At 37.5% G+C, this 21,451-nt stretch overlaps 1 protein-coding gene across 5 annotated transcripts in view; it reads left to right on the top strand.

Annotated features, from left to right (window-relative positions):
• The window catches only part of FER (fer (fps/fes related) tyrosine kinase), a 316,192-nt gene that overhangs the window by 31,325 nt on the left and 263,416 nt on the right, over positions 1-21,451 (top strand). For 4 of the 5 annotated variants that reach the window (XM_005866441.2, XM_014539888.1, XM_014539886.1 and 1 more), the window contains exon 3: positions 11,930-12,197. In XM_005866441.2, coding sequence (XP_005866503.1) covers positions 11,991-12,197 — 207 coding nt within the window. In that variant the 5' untranslated portion in view covers positions 11,930-11,990. Of the gene's footprint in view, positions 1-10,938; positions 11,029-11,929; positions 12,198-21,451 lie in introns of those variants that run through there. The other variant, XM_014539887.1, reaches the window with a different exon arrangement.

A 21,451-nucleotide genomic window follows, 5' to 3' on the forward strand; every position in this document is an offset into this window, starting at 1 on the left:
CCGACTGGGGGCTGGGCCGGTGGGGGTGGGGGGAGGCGATTGGGGCCCAGATCAGGCTGGTTGGCTGCTGCAGTGCACGTTATAGCCACCGGTTGTTCTGGTCCTTCTGCCATTCCGGTCGCTGGGCTTTTATATATATAGATACTTACGATAAAAATGCAAACTAGAGGTACATAAAGTAGAAAGTGGCATTCTTCCCACTATTTTGTCTCACTCTTCAGAGGTAGTTAATGATAAAAGTTTGATGTATATCAGTTTTTACTTTTTTGTTAATCCTTATCTGAGGATATTTTTTTCATTGATTTTTAGAGAGTGGAAAGGAGTGGGGGAGAGGAGGAGAGGTGGAGAGAGAGATTGAGAGACATTGATGTGAGGGAGATACATCGATTAGTTGCCTCCCACATGTGCCTTGACTGGGGCTGGGGATTAAACCTTGACCAGGAATCAAACCTGTGACCTATTGGTGGGTGGGCCAACACTGGCCAGGGCCATTTTTACTTTTAAGTTATATATGTTCAAGAACATGCATGTTTATATTTGTATACTTTTCAAAACATGATCATTTGATATATATGTTCCGAAATTTGCTTTTCCTACTTATCCACTGACTTCTATTTATCCTCCTGTAATTCTAAAATTTGTTGGATATATTAAAAGACAGAACTAGCAGAGAATAACAGTCAGAAACCAGTGCAATCAAATGTATGGGGATATCAATCAGTGGTTGTTGGGACCAAGTCAGTGCCAACAGGAGTCCCCAATTTGGTGTGCAGTGAGGAAGGAAACTTTATTTAGTGCCAACAGCTCAACAGAAAACAGTATCACTGTGGCACAGCTCCATAGTGCTACAGCACAGCTGTGAAAAGCACAACCACTGAGGCTGCCCTGGGGCCAGACCCCTCTTCAGCTAGGCAGCTCTGCTCCATGATGGTCTGCTTTGCTCTGCTCCAGTGAGGCATCTTTGGGGAGCCCAGGAAACATAGTCTTCAGTCTTCTGTGGAAAGTGCACTCTGAGCCATAGGGGAGCTGACTTATATAGACAGAATTCCCTGCCCCTAGCCCCTGATTGGTCAGAACAGAGCTGCTCTGATTGGTCAGAGCTGCACAGCTCCAATTGGATGGGGAAAGCCTTAATCCTATTGTTTGAAATAGGACTCCAGGAATCTCTATATAGAAAAGCCTAAGCAACCAGATGACTGGCCGGTAGCTATGACACACACTGAGCACCAGGGGGAAGACACTCAATGCAGGAGCTGCCCCCTGGTGGTCAGTGCATTCCTGTGTTCAGTTGACAGACGGGCGCCAGATGCTGGGCTCACAGTTGGCGAGCGCAACTGTGGGAGTGTGAGCCTCTCCCGCGGACACTCTCCCTGTGCATCCAAGTGGCGGCGCAGTGGGCCGGGATGAGCGGGCGTGGTGCAGCGCCCAGCTAGGGCTCCGGCTCCTGCCCAACCGCCTGCTGCTTCGCACAATACTTTGTGCTGTGTGGGATCGGTGGCGCGGAGGTCCACTGATCCCCACAGGCCAGGCCGAGGGACCCCACTAGTGCACAAATCCATGCACTGGGCCTCTAGTTCTTCTTTTTTTTTTTTTTAAAAAAATACATTTTATTGATTTTTTACAGAGAGGAAGGGACAGGGATAGAGAGTTAGAAACATCGATGAGAGAAACATCGATCAGCTGCCTCCTGCACAGTCCCCACTGGGGATGTGCCCGCAACCAAGGTACATGCCCTTGACGGGAATTGAACCCGGGACCCTTGAGTCCGCAGGCCGATGCTCTATCCACTGAGCCAAACTGGTTAGGGCAAGGGCCTCTAGTTCTTTATAAGTGCTGCCTCAGATGGCAGAGACACAGTGAGGAGGCTTCTCTGTGAGGTGCAGTTTGCTTGAGAGACCCCTATGTAGAAATGGCTAATAGGCTGTGCTTTTTTTTTTTTTTAAATATATTTTATTGATTTTCCACAGAGAGGAAGGGAGAGGGATAGAGAGTTAGAAACATCGATGAGAGAGAAACATCGATCAGCTGCCTCCTGCACACTCCCCACTGGGTATGTGTCCGCAACCAAGGTACATGCCCTTGACCGGAATCGAACCTGGGACCCTTGAGTCCGCAAGTGGACGCTCTATCCGCTGAGCCAAACCAGTCAGGGCAATAGGCTGTGCTTTTTAATTTTTTTAAAATTTGATCCTAGTTAGCACTAGGAGCCCTTCTTATTCCTTAGGGTTCATAAGAGATAAAGTGTAAAAAGCTCAGGATAAAAAAAACCAAAACAACCTGCTAGTTGTTATTAGTTTAATTGCTATCTGTTAGTTTAGAAGTAACTCTTTTTGACTTGTTTAATGTACATGAAATTATAACAGTAATCATTTTTCATATAATGCATTTTAGAATAGACACATAAGGGATAATTAGAGAACTTTAAGGTTTATTGAGTACACCTTTATGCCTGATATGTGAGAAACATGGCGATAAAATCATGAATAGGACACTGTCATTACTGAGTGCTCTGACAACAAATTGCAGAGGTAGTGTTGGCTATCTGGAGGAGGTGATATGAGAACAATCTTGAAATACTAGTAACAATTAGCTAAGCTTTTTTAAAAAAAAATATGGCTGAGAGTTAGGAGGGATTGAGTCAGAGTTGGAGATTTTTAGTACAAGCATAGAAAGAGAAAAGTCAGGGGAAGTCAATTGATTCAATATGTGTGGGGAAAGAAGTAGGGGTGTATATGCCCCATTTGCCTGGAAAAGTCTAAGCTTACCCTTGTTTTCCTGGCATAATGAAGAATTGCATCTCTTTCACTCTTAAAAGTATCCCAGTTCTGGATGATCAAGTGGCATATTCACCTTAGAAGAGAAAGGAATATAGGGGGAGCTGATAAATTTTAGGGAATATAGTTTGATCAGTTGGGCGACTAGAAATTTATTTGAGGTCAAAGAGTAGGTATAGAATTGTGGGGAAGCACAGAACTTGGTTGGAAAGTCTATAAGGAGGATTCTCTGAAAGGTCGGGGGCCTCTGGGGGACCTTGCCAAAGGCTGCAGCCCCTGCCTTGACTTTTCCAAACAAGTACAAGCCCCTAAGTGTTTTACTGGAATCTCTATGCTTAGTCTTTAGACTCGACCTCATAGAAGCATGTGCTTTCTCAAGGATACTTACCCTGTTGATTGTATCTAAAGGTTAATTTTAGTTCAAGCTGTTGTTACAATAAAAGTCTAAGGAGGCAGGCGAATGGGGCTGCCTGGTTCGTATAGCCAAGCAATCCCTTAGCCTCTCTTTCACAGAAACTTGTGTCAGGTAATCCATTCATCCATTGCTCAGGGTCTGCTGGTCAGTCCCAGCTTAGAATCAGTCAAGACTCCAGAGAGATGGAATGTAGTAGGTTATGACCTAAAACTAGAATATTAAAATTTACCATAGCAGAGATGGAACAGTTTTAGATTCAGGCCATGTGTAATAGCAGGTGTAGTTGAAATGGAGCTGGATCAAATGGGTCTTTGGAGAAGAGAAAGACTGGAGGTTAAAATCTCCATGGGTGAACATAAGAATTGGTTTAGAGAATAACATTTTGGGACAAGTGGATATTAAGAGGAAGATTTGGAGACAAATAACAGCTAGGTAGGATAGGACTTGGTAAAGCTGAATGATGTAAATTACAACGGAGAAGAGATTTTTCAATATGTTTGGAAGAGCGGTGATTCGGAAATAGCACTAAGGAATCAGGATAAAGTTACCACCCATCACATTCCCTTCCCCCAACCTCATGGATATGGGTGGTAGAATGTAGGGAGGTATAGTTGCCACCTGAGAGCACTGTGCTTTGGGGGAGCTGGGTTTCAGGTAGGTGGAGGTAGAGATTTAGGGAAATTTATTTACAAACTAAATAGAATTCTAGAAGAACAATTAAGGAAGAAAACACATTTGTTAGGGTATGATCATAGAGAAAAGATGGGGTGGGAGTGGGGATCAGGCTGTGCCTTTTGGGAAAACAGTGTTACATAAAAACACACACCCAAGAATGAAACTTACTTGACTCCATGTTCTAACTTGGAGTTGTCTGATCTGGGTTCCCTGAGAGGCTGTCTTATTGCAGTGTATAGGGACTGGTTTTAACTTACTACTGATGGGACCTTGATGGTTGCCATTCTGCTAGTGCTTGCTTTTAATGAATGTATTTGAAAGTACATATATGGATATGGTAATTATTTTGACACTGTTACTCTCTTTAAAGGAAAAAAATTGTTTGACCTTAATTTGAAAATTGAACTCTTTTGTAATAATTGATCATATAGAAAGTTTCTCGAATTTAGAACTAGGTTGTATGCATTGTGGTCATAGTTAATCTTTTTAACCTTTTATTCCTGTTTTCCTTCAAATTAGCAATGTTTCACAAACATGTTCCTCATTTTTTTAACTGTATATCCTTGCTCATGTTTAAACTTCCACTTAGGAAGAAACGCTACTCTACCACTTGCTCTTCCACAGTCTCTCTGTGAGGGTTCTCTCTCTAAGGCTTCATTAGTAATGACTACTTTTAATAAGTCTCCCCAAAGTCAGACACATTAAATACGTTAACTCATCTGACCTTTATGACAACCTTGCAAAGTAGGTATTACTATTCCCATTTTGAAGATAAGAAAACTGAGCTTCCAGGAGTTAATTAACATGCATTGAGTCCTCTACTCAGCTTTGCTCTTTCTTTTCTCTGTGTCTCTGTAACACTTTGTACCTTATGCTTTTATGTCTCTGAGCCCCTCCCGATGGCCATTAGAAATGTCATGGATACTTTCTCTGTTTTCCCTCTGAACCTGTAACCAATTTGTATTTGTGAACCTTTGAGTTATATGACATTGTTTTCCAGGTTTGTCACCCCTAATAGGTTGTTAGCTTCTTGAGACTAGGGTCTGATATCTTATTCATCTTGGTATTGTTGGCACTCAGAAATATGCTTGCCAAATAGTTGCTTAGTACAAGTTGCTGAATGAATTTGGAATGAATTGTGTCATCATTACCTATGCATTATCATTACTTGTCTAGTTAGTCTTCATACACTGTAAATTGCTTGAAGGCAGTAATCGAGATTTTATCTATAATAATAAAAGGGTAATATGCTAATTAGACCAGGGTAATTAGACCAGACATCCTTCCAGACATCATTCCAGACGTCCTTCTGGACGAAGCCGGGGCCAGAAGGAAGCCTGGGTCCTGGGTTCCTACCTGCGGCCGGAGGGAAGCCAGCCCAGGTCCCGGGTACCAGAGGGAAGCCGGTGCCGGCAGCCAGGCGAAGGAAGGCTTGCTCTTGCACTAGCCTCTATCAGGGGTCCTCAGACTTTTTAAACAGGGGACCAGTTCACTGTCCCTCAGACCGTTGGAGGGCCGGACTATAGTTTAAAAAAAACTATGAACAAATTCCTATGCACACTGCACATATCTTATTTTGAAGTAAAAAAAACAAAACAAATACAATATTTGTATTTGCATGTGGCCCGTGGGCCGTAGTTTGAGGACCCCTGCGTCTAGTTTGTGCATCGGGCCTCTAGTTTATCTATAAACGCCTAACATTATCTCTCCCATGGTTACTCAGTAAGTAGCTGTTGATTTATATTAATACCGTAAAGCAAAGAAAAAAATTGTTAATAATTCTCTCCTTAAATAATTTTAAATATCAGTACTTTCAAATACACTTTTAAAATGAAAAAAGTTTATTTAAAAGCACACATGTTGTTCATTTGCTTATAGACTTGCAGTTAGTATTCATTATTCTCTTGCAGTGGGACATTGTCATTCATTAATGCTGTCCCAATAGATTGCCCAGTCCAGTGCTTTTTGCGTTGTATTTAATTTCTTTTTCAGGTAAGCTAGAAGCAACATTTTCAAGTAAAGACAACATAGGAGGAGTTTTAAATACTGTATCTGTAAGGTGGCCAAGGTCACCATATATTAACTTAATTAATGATGATGTCGTCAGAATTAAATGTGGTGACTGTTAACTTTTGCCTGTTTAGCTGCTTCTGAAATAGCACCTCACTTTATTTTCATATGTGGTCAGGTTTTTTGGTTTGTAACTGTGGTTATTACTTGCATGTTCTGGGGAGGCTTTTGACTTTGTTTTTGTCTTGCTGCAGGCAGCTTGATATTTTGTTCAAATAGAGTCACTATTTCTGACTTCTGTCAGTATTAAAGCTTATAAAAGATAAGAAATACCATTAGATAATTATTTTTGTACTTTAACTGGTTAATAATTTTGTAGTCTTTATCAATGAACAAACATATTTTGATAAAGTAGCTCAAACCACAAAGTCATTTTGATAGGTTTTATTAGTCAAGGTTTATAAATTCAAACTGAAAAAAAAGAAAAAAGAAATAAGCTCTATTTAATTTCCTGCTTGCTTATGAGAATATCTGGTGGAGAATGAGAGATTTCCTGTTTCTATTACATAGTTTTTATTTATGTATTTGCTAATTTTTCTAAATTTAGCATATCTTTAATTGTATGTTTTGTCAATATTAAAATAAAGGAAGTAATTAAAATCTTTCTTATAAGACATTATCTGAATTAAAATAAATTAGCCTTACTTTAAAAAGAATATTCAATACATAGTAAACTTTATGTATGTTATATAAAATTATTATTTCCATCTGTGTAATTGAAGAATATAAAAGTGGCCAGTTGTTGAGCCAAAAGTTGAAAGACAGGAGGTACTTATAACAAATACTTGCATATACCCTTATACTTACAAGAAATACCATGGGAATTCTATTATCCAACCAATGAAACTAATGTGTTTTATATTTTGCTATTTAATAACTTCCATTTTTGTTTTAGAAGAATGTATTTGTAGATCTATTTTATACAAAATGAACTTTTAATTTTGAGAATATAGAAATTTTTAATGGTTCTTTTAAAATTTTAAATAATTATTTATGGTGAATTGAAAACTCAACATAACTCACTTGATCCTAAAAACCAAACTGAATAATATTAAATAAGATAGCTTTAAATAAATCTAAATAGTCAGTTGTTTATTAGGATTTTTACTATTTTCACCTTTTTAAAAAAAATACATTTTATTGATTTTTTACAGAGAGGAAGGGAGAGAGATAGAGAGTTAGAAACATCGATGAGAGAGAAACATTGATCAGCTGCCTCCTGCACACTCCCTACTGGGTATGTGCCCGCAACCAAGGTACATGCCCTTGACCGGAATCGAACCTGGGACCCTTGAGTCCACAGGCCGACGCTCTATCCACTGAGCCAAACCGGTTAGGGCTATTTTCACCTTTTTAAAAATAATGTTTTTATTGATTTTAGAGAGAGGAAGGGAGAGGGATAGAGAGATAGAAACATTGATTGGCTGCCTCCTGCACATGCCCTGACTGGGAATCCAACCAGTGACCTCTTGGTTCATGGGTCAGTGCTCAATGCCTAAGCCACACTGGCTGGGCTACTTTCACCTTTTTAATGATGCTATTTAAAAATAGACATCTTTGCTAATAGCACTAGTACACTTATGTATAATACTCTGTTTCTGCCTGATTTGTACTTGCTATCCCCTAAATTTTTCCTGATTCTTGGTATGACAGGTGATTTTCAATTGAATCCTAGGTATTTTATTTATTACTAGAGGCCCGGTGCATGAATTCGTGCATGGATGGGGTCTGGCCAGCGCATATTAGCCTTTTATTATATAGGATGTTAGGAGACTCTGAGTCCTATTTCAGTATTTTATTTTGATAGGCAGTCTGTTTAGGTTTAGCTTACAGGTCCTGGCCTATTTCTGTGGGCTGTGCTTCTAAGAAAAGTTTAAATTTTAATCTTTTTGCTGTTATTTTGGTTGGCTTATTTATCTGTTACCACTATGGCTCACAGTGCTGCTTGAGCAAGTAGATGATGTTTTTCTCAGGCTGAGCTATTAGATGTCTATTTGTAGGGAAGAGATGAGATAGGATTTCATTACCGTACCCCCTAGCTGTTCTGATGTCTATGGGTAGGAGAGGAGAGTCTTAGGCCATGGAGAACAAGGAGCTTCCTGGACTGGTCCTCTTATTAAAGCTGGGTCCCTCTTGCTAGTTCTTCTTGCCTGCTCTGATGTCTCTGGGTAGAGAAGGAGATCCTTGGACCTGGGGGCACAAAGAGGCTTCATGATCTGGCTGCTTGCTGTAGCTGGGTCTCTCTAGCTGGTTCTTCCTGCCTGGTTCAATTTCTTTTGGAGGAAAAGGGGATTCTCAGGACTAGCAGGGAAGGAGAGTACTTCCCCTGGCAGGATAGTTACAAGTTTTCTTTTCTTTTCTTTTTTATTTGTTTTATTATTTCAAACACTACTGAAATGGTCTGATAAATGTCATTTGACATCTATGGCGAAATCGTTTGTGGATACTATTCTCTTAAAGTATTTATAAGCTCTACCAATTAAAGAGTTAGATATAGTCTTAATTTATTATGGAGTTATTTTTAAAAATTACTATTTATTGTACTTTAAAGTACATATTAAATTATTTTCTACTCACCCTGACCTAGAATATTGGTGTATGTAAATAAGTACCTAGGATGGGCTGGAGTGTTTCTCAGATACCTTCCAAATTCTGTTTCCATTTTATACTTCTGAGCTCCCTTTGAATTTCTGATAACAGAAGAAAAATATATTGTCAAAGCTTAGACCAAAGCTAGATGTAATTAGCAGAAGAAGTGATATTTATCCCAAGTGCTGAATGAATAAAATTAACTACAATCTCAGATATGATTTTTAAAAAAGTAAGCTGTTTCACCTTTGTTTAGTCTCAAATAATGTTCCATATTTTTTCATTGAAAACATTGAATGAGATAGAGTATATATTCAGTGACACTTAGTTGAGCTGTAGGTAAAATAACAGAAAAATGTTCCTTGTAAATTTTTGTGCCCCATAAAGATACAGTATATCAAAATAAAATATTTAAAACTACTATATACAAAGTGAAAAAATCTGGAATTATCCTATTCTATATGAAGTGAATAAGTCGGTTACTTTACATTGACTTATTTATGTTAAGGTCCATTTAGTATCCTGGTTGCTACTTTGGAAACTTTGATGAAGTGCAGTTTTCCACTACTTTCCCCCTCTCATACTTGTTTGCTAGATCATAAAACTGGACAGTTTTCAGTTGGGGGGAAATTGTAAATTGTTCTCTATTTGGACAACCCACATTTTTACCATCTTTTTAGATGATATCACTGAGGTTAGAGAGATAAACCGCTTCTCATTTTTTCTGTATAGCTTAGACTGATCTCAGCTGAATTAACAAGAAATTGACTTCTGGTATGGATGAGCCAGAACTAAATATAAAGGTGTGTTTCTTCATTATTTCTATCTGGCCCTGAAAGATTCATTGCCTGAAATTCTAGGAGGCTGGAGAGCAAAATATATTCTGTCATAGTTTTTAGAATTTATAGCAAACAAGCAGAATATTTTGGGGAAGTTTCTGATAACTGAACTTCAGATGATCATGTTAAGCTGTAGTGACTTTCTATAACTTATTTTTATTTTTTAAAAAAGCATTTATAACTTTTTAAAAATATTTTTTTATTGATTTTAGAGAGAGGAAGGGAGAGGGAGAGAGAGAAACATCAATGATGAGAGCGGATCATTGACTGGCTGCCTCCTACATGCTCCCAACTGGGGATTGAGCCCACAACCCGGGCATGTGCCCTTGACCGGAATTGAACCTGGGACCCTTCAGTCTGCAGGCCAATGCTCTATCCACTGAGCAAACCCCGCTAGGGCTACAATTTATTGACATATAGGTCACATGCTAAAAAATTTGCCCATGTAAACTGTACAATTCAATGATTTTTTAATTAGTTCAAAGAGTTGTGCAACCATCATCACATTCAATTTTAGAACATTTTTATCCCTCAAAATGAAATGCAGTATCAATTAGCAGTTACTCCTCACTTCTTCCCAAGTTTGTCAGCCTTCAGCAACCACTACTCTATTTTCTGTCTCTAAACTTTGGGCATTTCACATCATAGAGTATGTCAGCCTTTTGATTTTTACTTTTTCACTTAGCATAATGTTTACAAGGTTTATCTATGTTGTAGCTTGTATCTGTAGTTCATTTTTTTCATTGTCAAATAATATTTCATTTGTATGGATATCATGTTTTATTTATGTATTCATCAATTGATGGACATTGAGATTACTCCACTTTGTGGCTGTTATGAATAATTCTGCTTGAACATTCTGTACAAGTGTTTGTATGGACATATATTTTCATTTCTCCTGGGTTTATACTGAACAGAGGAATATAATAACTCTATGTTTAACTTTTGAGAAACTGCTCATTTTACATTTCCATCAGCAGTGTAGGAGGGCTCTAATTTCTTCACAGTGTCCAATACTTGACATTATCTGTCTTTTTGATTATAGATATACTGGCGGTGTGAAGTGGAATCTCACTGTGATTTTGATTTGTATTTTCCTAATGACTAATGATATTGAACATACTTTCATGTGTGTGTGGGACATTTGTAAATCTTTTTGGAGAAATCTTTTTTTCAGATCTTTTGTTCATTTTAATTGGTTTGTCTTTTTATTATTGAGTTATAAGAATTCTTTATACATTCCTGATAGAAGTTCCATGTCAGAGAGGATTAGCAAATATTTTCTACCGTTTTGTGGGTTGTCTTTTCCCTTTATTGATGGTGGTGGCTTTTAAAGTACAGAATTTTTTTTAATTTTAATGAAGTCCAATTTATGTATTTTTGTTTTGTTGCTTGTGCTTTTGGTGTTATATCTAACAGACCATTGCCTAAGCCAAAGTCATGAAGATTTACTTTGTTTTCTTCTGAGAGTTTTATAGATTTAGCTCTGATATTTAGAGCTACATCCCTGTAAAGTTTATTTTTTGTGTATATTCTAAGGAAGGAATCGTGCTTCATTCTCTTGTATGTGGAAATCCATTTGTCCCAGCAGCATCATTAGTTGAAGAGACCTTTTTACCTATTGAGTAGACTTGGCACCCTTATAGAAAATAATTTAACCTTAAATGTGAGTATTTATATCTGGAACCTCTGTTCTACTTCACTGATGTCTATGTCTACCATATGTCAGTACCACATTATCTTCATTGCTGTAGCTTTTCAGTAGGTCTTGAAACCAGGAAGTTGAATACTCTAACTTTGTTCTTCTTTTTCAATATCTTTTGTTAATTTTTGGTTATTCTGGCTTCCTTGAATTTCTATGTAAATTTTAGCTAGTCAATTTCTGCAAAAAAAAGAAGCTAGCTTAGATGTCAATATGTATTGAGTTAAATCTGTAGATAAAAGTGGTGAGTATTGCCTTCTTAACAATGTTAAGTCTTTAGGATCCAAGGATATGAATCTTTCCATTTATTTAGGTCTTCTTTAATTTATTTTAACAATGTTTTTTAGTTTTAAGAATACAAGTTTTGCATTTATTTTGTAATGTTTATTCCTAAATATTTTATTTTTTTGATGTTCTTGCAAATAATTTGTTTTAAATTTTGTTTTTGGATTGATAATTGCTAGTGCATAGATATGTAGTTGATCTTTGTTTATATTGATCTCCTACCCTGTAATCTCATTTATTTATTTATTTTTATAAAAGTTCTAAAACTTTTTATTGTGTTGCTTAGGATTTTCTATCTACAATGTCATGTCATCTGCAAATATAGTTTTACTCTACAATTTTAATAGAAATTATTTCATTTATTTTATGGTACTGACTAGAACCTCCAGTACAGTGTTGAATAGAAGTGGTGAGGGTGGACATCCTCATCTTGTTCCTAATCTTTGGTGTGAAAGCATTCAGTTGTAGTAGTGATTTCTTTTGTAACCCTAAAATGAGCCCTAAAAAAGTTAAAAATAACTTTGTTTTGAAGACAAACTTTCTTTTGATTTAAGATTTTTTCTTCTGTTTACATACACAGATATGCACTGATTAGAAAGCTTGCTTGTGCAGTGTGGAGGATAAGACAGTGCCTTACAAAAATGGGGTTTGGGAGTGACCTGAAGAATTCACATGAAGCTGTGTTAAAATTGCAAGACTGGGAATTACGCTTACTGGAAACAGTGAAGAAATTTATGGCCCTGAGGATAAAAAGTGATAAAGAATATGCATCTACTTTACAGAACCTTTGTAATCAAGTTGATAAAGAAAGCACTATTCAAGTGAATTATGTCAGCAATGTTTCTAAGGTGAGAGGAATAATTTCATCATTTGTTATGTATAGCATCATAATTGTGCTTAAGGCAAATAGGACATACTACATATGGATAAACCCCACAATACATTATTGTTATTATTAATATTGCGGTAAGTAGTTGATTATCTTTTGAGTTCTTTAAATAATAAAAACACAAGTCTTTATGTTTACCCAATGAGTTACAATGTACAGTACTCTTATTTCTTGGTGTATATCTAGATTTCTATCTGGTATCATTTTCCTTCTTGAAGGACTGCCATTAACATTTTTATAATGGAATTCTGATAATTCATTTTTTTAGGTTTTGTAAGTATGAAAATGTTTATATTGTCTTCATTTTTGAAAAATATTTTTGCTGTTTATTTTTTCTCTCAATACTTCAAAAATACCACTATAGTATTTCCTTGCATTGTTGCTGATGAAATATTTGTTATTTTCCCCCCTCTGGCTGTGCTTAAAATTTTTTCTTTATTGCTGATTTTATTTATTTATTTATTCTCATTCGAGGATATTTTTCCATTTATTTTTATAGAGTGGAAGAGACGGGAAGAGAAGTGAGAGAGAAACATTGATTGGTTGCCTCCCTCACATGCCCGACCAGGGCTGGGGATTGGGATTGAATTTGCTCTTGATGGGAATTGAAACCTGAATATTACGCGGGCTAACTCTCTATCCCAGCGGTTCTCAACCTGTGGGTCGCGACCCCTTTGGGGGTCCAACGACCCTTTCACAGGGGTTGCTTAAGACCATCAGAAAACACATATATAATTACATATTGTTTTTGTGATTAATCACTATGCTTTAATTATGTTCAATTTGTAACAATGAAAATACATCCTGCATATCAGATATTTACATTACGATTCATAACAGTAGCAAAATTACAGTTATGAAGTAGCAACAAAAATAATTTTATGGTTGGGGGTCACCACAACATGAGGAACTGTATTAAAGGGTCGCGGCATTAGGAAGGTTGAGAACCACTGCTCTATCCACTGAAACAATCTGGCTAGGGCTCTTTATCACTGGTTTTAATCAGCCTGTTATGTGCCTTTGCGTAGTTTTCTTCATGTTTCTTCTGCCAGGGGTTTGTTGACATTCTTATATCAGGGTTTAGAGTTTTAATTAACTTTGGAAAAATATCAGCCATTATATAAAAACAATATTTTTTTAGTCCTCTCTCATCCCTCTTACCTGCTTTGGGGAGTCTGATTACATATACACTGAGTGACCAGATTATTACGACCACCTGACGTATGAAGGCAAATTAGCTATAATTTTGTGCTGAAGTTGCTAGAGGGCCAGACCATTATAAATAGGGAAGCAGGTTGTTTACCATGACAGTAAAAGTGATTTTTTTCTGAAGATATGGGTAAACAACGCGATTTAACAGCCTTTGAACATGGGATGATTGTTGGTGCTCAAAGCCATGGAGCGAGTATCAGCAAAACAGCCGAAGGCCTGTTCGAACACCTTTGCTGTCTGCAGTTACCAAGATAAAACGTCTCCAATTTGCACAGGAACACAAGGATTGGACAGTCGAGCATTGGAAAAAAGTCATGTGGTCCGACGAATCACGTTTTCAGTTGCATCATGCAGATGGCAGAGTGAGAATTTGGCGGAAACAGCATGAAAGCATGCACCCCACATGCATGAGTACAACCCTTCAAGCTCGGGGGGCAGTGTTATGCTTTGGGGCATGTTTTCCTGGCATGATTTGGGCCCTTTAATTCGTGTGGAACAACGTCTGAATAGCACAACATACCTAAGTATCGTTGCTGATCAAGTTCATCCTATCACGTTAATGGCATATCCCAATGGAGGTGCCTTCTTCCAACAAGTCAATGTGCCATGCCACGGTGCTCGTATTGTGCAGGAGTGGTTTCAGGAACATGAGGGAGACTTTACCTTGCTTAGGTGGCCCCCACAATCACCAGATCTCAATCCAATTGAGCATTTGTGGGACGAAGTTAAAAGAGCCATCAGGCAGCTGGCTCCACAACCATCAAATCTCACAGAACTGGACAGTGCTATTCATCAGGCATGGTGTCAGATTCCTCGCATCACCTTTCAACATCTCGTGGAGTCAATGCCAAGAAGAATCACCGCAGTATTGAAGGCAAAAGGTGGCCCAACGAAGTACTGATGGGGTGGTCATAATAATCTGGCCACTCAGTGTATATGTGGCTGTTTGAAGTTATCCCATAGTTTACTGATACTCTATTTATTTTTCTGTCTTTGTGTTTCATTGTAGTTAGTTTCTATTATTATGTCTTCCATTTCTCTAATCTTGTTTTTATGCAATGTCAGATCCCATGTATTTTTAAATAACTGTTGTTAATTACATCCCATGTATTTTTCATGTCAGACATTGTTCATTTCTGGTGCCCTTTAATAATCCTATCAGAGACATGAAGTCTGACCATTTCCCAGACCACTCCTCTTCCAGCAATGCTACTTCCTCCCTCCTTCTTCTTTCTCTGACAATCTCACTTTATGTCTCACCTTTATTTTGGGATATGGTTAAGTTACTTGGAGACAGTTTGATCTGTTTGGTTCTTGCCTATTTGTGCCATTAAACCCAGGTTTTTTACCCCATACCTGTACTGTAGATTAGGGAATTAGAGGGAAGGAAACAGAAACTGAGTAGTTGAGCCATTTCCATATTGAAATGAGTAAATCTTAAAAAAAAAATGATTTATGTGTTATAGTTCAACTAGGAGCCCAGTGCACAAATTCGTGCACCTTGAGTGGGTCTGTGGGCCCTGAGTCTGCGGTAGGCACAGGGACGGGCCTTGGCCCATACTCTGTGCTCCCGCCTGGCCCTTCATGCCACAGCCCAGTCTCCTGTCTGCTGGCAGCCCTGCTCCTGCCGCCGCCACTCCCATGTGCTGATGGGGCTGGCCCTGCTCTCACCCGCTGATGGCGCAGAGCGTGGAGTGATTGGGGCTGGTGCCAGCAGCAGGTGCGAGTGGTGGCTGCTGCCCCGATCACCCCGCTCAGGAGCAGGGGGAGGTGGAGAAGCCCTCAGGGGCGGTCAAGGCCAGCAGCCACCGCTCACAACCGCTGATGGCAGCGGGTGCGAGCAGGACTGGCGCCAGCAGGAGGTGTGAGTGCCGGGCAATACTGTGGCATGTGGGAGCAAAGAATTTTCAGTAAAAACCAGAGGCTCGCCCTGATGACAGCGACTGGCGTCCTGCGTTGGTCTGGTGCCCCCACTCACCTCCACCATCCCACTGCTGCCGACGCCCACCAGGTTCCCCTCTCTGCTGCCTGCTACCGATGCCCTCCATGTTCTGCGTACGCCCCCTGGTGGTCAGCACACCTCATAGCGACCGGTTGTTTGGTTGTTTCACTGTTCGGTCTATTTGCATATTAGCCTTTCCTTATATAGGATTAGAATCTTTTTATATCCTTCATGTCTCTACTTAATATGCTTATTCTTTAGTTTCTTGAATATGTGGAATACATGTAACTGCTTTATTGTCCCTGTCTTCTAACATCTGTGTTATTTCTGGGTTAGTTTTGATTGACTGATTTTTCTCCTCATTTTGGGTTGTATTTTTCTGCATGGTAATTTTTGATTTGATGCCAGGTAGTGTGAATTTTACCTTTTTAGGTACTAAATAGTTTTGTATTTCTTCAAATGTTCTTGAGCTTTATTTTGGGATATGATTAAGTTACTTGGAGACAGTTTGATCTGTTTGGTTCTTGCATTTGCATTTGTTAGGTGGCACCAGAGTTACATGTAATCTAGGGTGAATTTTCTCTGATCTAGTGAGGTAAGATCATTCTCAGTGCTCATAGGATGCTCTCCAAATTATTATGTTTTACACTCTGGCTGTTGGGACCTGGAATGATTCTGTGGCTCTGTGTGAGCTCTGGACAGCGTTTCCTGTAATCCTTATGGGAGGGTTATTTCCTTGGCATAGTTTCCTCCCTTAGCTACATAATCAAGGGGGAGTCTTTTGCATTCTCCTGAGATTTTTCTTTGTGCAGCTTTCTTCTCTCTAGTACTCTATCCTTGTCTCTTCTCTAGTATTCTGACTACCTTGATGTCTCTGTGCTCTGAACTTAGTCTCTTTAACTCACAGCGATTCATGAGTTCTGCTTGGCTCTTTCTCCCTTGGCTGTGGCCTGAAAATTTTCTCAATTTGGTAACCTGGGTTCACTGTTCTTCATTGCCTGGTATCCAGTGGCTTGCGTACTGTGTATTCAATATGCTTTGTTCAGTTTTTAGTTGTTTTAGGCAGGAAGATAAAGCTGTTCCTGTTTCTCTGTCTTGACTGGAAGCAGAAGACTTGCGACTAGTGATTTTTATGTCTTTATTTAACAAAATTAAAATGTATAACTGAGTTTCAAGAATAGAACAAAAATTCTCCTGTGCCCTCCAGTCTATTCATTAATTGTTAACATTTTGCCAAATTTGCTCTGTGTTTCCCTTTCTCAATGTAATTGTGTAAGTGTGTGTGTGTGTGTGTGTGTGTGTGTGTATAAATTTGAATGATTTGCAAGTTAGTTGAACCATCATGCTGACACTTACTTTGACAAGCAAACATCAGGTCTTTTTAAGGTAAAGTGCCAGATTTATTGTAGTGCTTATGTATTTCTTAAATCTGTGCAAAGTTTTTTATTAATTTTCCGTCTTTTTTCCATATGTCCCTGATGAGTTTTTTGAGTATTGTATCTGTAACACCATTTTCCCATACACTCTGTGATTTTTACTGTGTAATTTTGCACAGCCTAGTGATTATTAGGGATACAAATCTTTCATTACAGCAAAACTTGTACATTAGAATTACTTGGGAAACTTTGAAATACTGATATCTAGACCACTTCCAAAACTCATTAAATCAGAATCTCTGGTTGTGGGGTTCAAGAAATGGTATTTTTTAAAAGCTCCCAGTTGATTCTTATTGCAGACAGAGTTGTGAACCACTGGACTAAGGAAACTAGAAAATGCATACACACAGGCTCTTCTGAATGGGAAGTACCTCAGGTTTCCTTTGCACCTTATAATTTAGTCTTTGAAAACCTCAGTTTTAGGGAAACTTAATAACGACTTGTCTTCTGGATTTCTCTATCTGGTAAGAAGTCAGAGATTCCAAAACCTTCTTCTTATGTAATACGCAAACTCTGCATTAAAACTTTTGTTTCAGAGACCCATTTATTTTGAGTTATTGTGTGGTATAGAAAGATACATTCTTCATGGCAATTTTATGTTATATTTTAAAAGTATTTAAGCAAGAAGAAAGAAAGTGAGTAGTTGGAAGATACAGTCTGCAGAGAAAAGCTATTTATGACAATTGTTATTTAGGAATTTTTCAAGCTTGAGTCATCTTGTTGATTATTTTCAGTGCTTTACTGTAATTATAGCTCTAGTAGTAGTTCATTCTTTGACATAATGTCCTAGAATAAATACTTTTTGGTAGAATGAACTCAGAACCCTTAAATTACTACCTGTTTATGGAATACTGATTTACATCACTACACATCTGTTACTTCAAAGGTGAAAAGCATGGTATTCTTTCCTGAAAGATACAATTTTTTCCCCTATATATAGTTTTCTTTTAAAGAACTGAGTACAGTGTTTTGATGTATATTCATCCTAGTAAAACTGATACTTTTTTTTTTTTTACCTCTATTGGTTCCTTAAAGTAAAATAGGCATTTTAGAATTTATGCTAATTATTATAGAAACCTGCAATGCTATTTAGTGTATGAAACTGATTTTCTTTTTGGCAGGGAGGGGAGAAGGGAGAATAAAATTTCTGTAAATTGAATCATTTTCCCTCTTTTTATTGTGAAATAAGAGGTGCATTTATTTCTAGGAACTATTTTGGTCACAAAACAGCAACATAAAAAATTAGATTCAATTTAGGAATTCAGAAACTCTTGAAATAATCAAGAGTTTATTGATTATTTAGTATTTCATTACACAATATCAGTATTTTTCAACATGCAATTCAGTGTTCTGAAAAATGTTCTAAAATTTGAGTCTGAAACCAGTAATTTTGTTTCTCTGGGGCCTAAGGAAAAGTGTACTATCTGTTCATCTTAAAGTGGTGCAATTTCTAATTATCTATATGGTATTGGGGTTGATTAGATAACAAGATGATGATTTATTTCTTAACTGTTCTGCTTAGGGAGATTTGAGGTGTGCATCATAATGCTGGATAGAAGCCCAAATAGAGTAGCCTTTTTCATTTGCACCTTCATTTCTTGTAACAGAGCATGTCATATAAAAAATGACTCCATTATCTGGGCCTAGAAGATTTCCCCCCCCCCCCAATTCCAGTTGACATTCAATATTATTTTATACTAGTTTCAGGGGTACAGCGTAGTGGTTAGAAAATGATATAATTTATGAAGTGATCCCTGTCTTGTTCCTGATCTTAAGGGAAATGCTTTTAGTTTTTGCCCATTGAGTATGATGTTGGCTGTAGGTTTGTTATATATGGCCTTTATTATGTTGAGATATGATCCCCCTATTCCCACTTTGCAGAGAGTTTTTATCATCAATGGATGCTGGATTTTGTCAAATGCTTTTTCTGTATCTATTGATATGGTCATGTGATTTTAATTTTGTTTACATTACATATCTCATTTGTTGATTTGCAAATATTGAACCAACCTTGCATCACCAGAATAAATCCCTCTTGGTCATGGTTTATGCTTTTTTTTGTTGTTGTTGTTAATTCTCACCTGAGGATATTTTTCCATTGATTTTTAGAGAGAGTAGAAGGGAGAGGGAGAGACAGGGAGAGAGAAACATTGATGTGAGAGAGACACATCGACTGTTGCCTCCTGCATGCACCCTGACCAGGGCTGGGGATTAAGCCTGCAACCGAGGTACATGCTCTTGACCGATATCAAACCCGGGACCGTTCTGTCCATGGGCTGATGCTCTATCAATTGAGCTAAACCAATTAAGGCATGGTGTATACTCTTTTTAATGTATTGCTGGATCTGATTTGCTAATATTTTGTTGAGGATTTTAGCATTTTTGTTCATCAGGGATATTGGCCTGTAATTTTCTTTCTTTGTAGTGTCTTTTTCTGGTTTTGGAATTAGGATAATGCTGACTTAGTAAAAAGAGGTTGGAAGTCTTCTCTTCTCTTGAATTTTTTGGAATAGTTTGAGGAGGATAGGTGTTAATTCTTCTTTGAATGTCTGGTAAAACTTACCTGTGAATCCTTGTGGTCCGGGAATTTTGTTTGCTGGGAGTTTTTTATTTTTTATTTTTATTTATTTTTTATTATTGCTTCAATTTCATTAGTTGTTGAGACTTCCGATATTGGGCAATGACTGAGCTAATGCTGTTCAGAGTATTTGTTGCCAGTCTTTAGAACCCAACTATTGACTTTGATTATATTAATTCTGTTCTATTTTAAAAAGATTTATTTAATAATTTTTTATCTGCATAGTATATTTTTCAGGATTCATTTTGGTTATTTTGTTAGTGTTTAATAATATGAGACTTTATAGGACGTGAAATAACAAGGGTTAAACATTTCAACCCCTTCATTGTTAGAAAGGCTTTAATTATGGATGGTGAAATTCTCCTGATATTGAAAGATGACCCCATGTCTTGCTGACTCACCAAATATCCTCAGGCATTTGGTTCTTTAAAAAGCTCCACCAGATGAGAATAGATCTGCAGTTTTGGATATTGTGGCATGAAGTAAGCAGGGAAGGAGACTAGTAGATTCTTGCTGCATTTACAGGGGAATAAATTTTAAATTCTATTAGAAAAAATAAGATATCCAGGTACTCCAAAATGAGTTATAGAATTGATGAGGTTTCATATATGTAACTAGTTTATTAAACATATTATATGATTTAAATGTCCCAAGACTATTTGACTCAGATATGGTACTGAGAGTGTGGTTTTTTCATGGTTTTTGTGCTTGGGTTCATTGAGTTTCTTAAATCTGTGGGTTTTAGTTTTCAAGATTTGAATATTTTCAGCCATTTTTTCTTTAAATAACTTCCTCTCTGTCTCCTTTGTGGTTTCTAATTGCAAGCAAATTTTGTTTTATTGTGCATTTCTTTATTGTGGTTTACAGACACTCAGTTGCGTTTTTTACGAAAGAAGTGGGTGGATTTGTGGTAGACGTGGGAGGGATAATCAGAAAGACTTGTTGATGGATTGTTCATGGGGAAGGGTGGCCAGAGCTTCTAAGGAGGAGAGACTTTTTAGGAAGAGAGAATGTTTATTAGCAGTATTTGGAGGTAGGATAGAGCCAGGTCTCTGCTAACCCGAGGCCTAGAAGATAAATGGAAAGTTCTGATAAAAGGTATAAAGAGTTATTTCATCATAGAGCAGGAGTTCTTGAGGGTATAGAATTCTATAGATAGTATCCTGGGTCAGATTAGGAGATATTGAGGACAATATGGGATTGACAGGCAGAGTGATAATATATACCTTGGGAGGCTTAGACTTCCTACAGTGACTGCAGTGAACTGTTAGGTAGCATAGGATGTGCCCTTCTGGGAGCAGGAGGACATTCGCTCTTGTTCTGTGATCTTTAATGCTGGCTTCTAAAAAGGCTTCTTCCTACACTAAAACATCTACATAGAACCACAAAAATGTATTGTATGAGGCACTTAGAGATTATTTATATTTTGAAGATAGAGAAAGAACTGGTTCCTCTCACTTTTTTTTTTGTAACCTTAACATTATCCCCATGCTGTAGAATGTTTTTCCCACATTGTATTTTTTAGAATGAAAATATCATGTGAAAAAGGTAAACCTACAAGACTTATTAGGGCCATTTAGTTTGTTTTTTATTCATTTTTGTGTAGTTTTAAAATTTGTTTTCATGTTTGTTATAATTGAGGTTTTTTTAATAAAAACTTTGTGGTATAAATATGTGTTCATAGGCCACAGGTCTTATTCCATATTCTTAATAGCATTTAACAAACTAAAAAGGCCTTCCTCCCTATACAAGGTTTATTTATTTATTTTGAGGAATGAATATGGAAGTGTATTTAAAACAAGATGATCAACTCAGACCGTGACAGTTTTGACTGTGACCAAGAATTTGCTTTCTTTAGGCTACAATTTTGATTTAGGATTGTATTAGAATATTAACAGAAAAAGGATAAATCTATTCATTCAAAGATTAAAAGTATTAAAGTAGAGAAATAGTTTTATAAATATCTAAAAGCATATCTTGTCCATTTTTTTTATTGCTTAAAGTATTACAAAGAGTATTACATATGTCCCCCCCCCCCCACCCCT

The sequence above is a fragment of the Myotis brandtii genome, unplaced genomic scaffold (genome assembly GCF_000412655.1).
Source record: "Myotis brandtii unplaced genomic scaffold, ASM41265v1 scaffold230, whole genome shotgun sequence".
Taxonomy (NCBI): domain Eukaryota; kingdom Metazoa; phylum Chordata; class Mammalia; order Chiroptera; family Vespertilionidae; genus Myotis; species Myotis brandtii.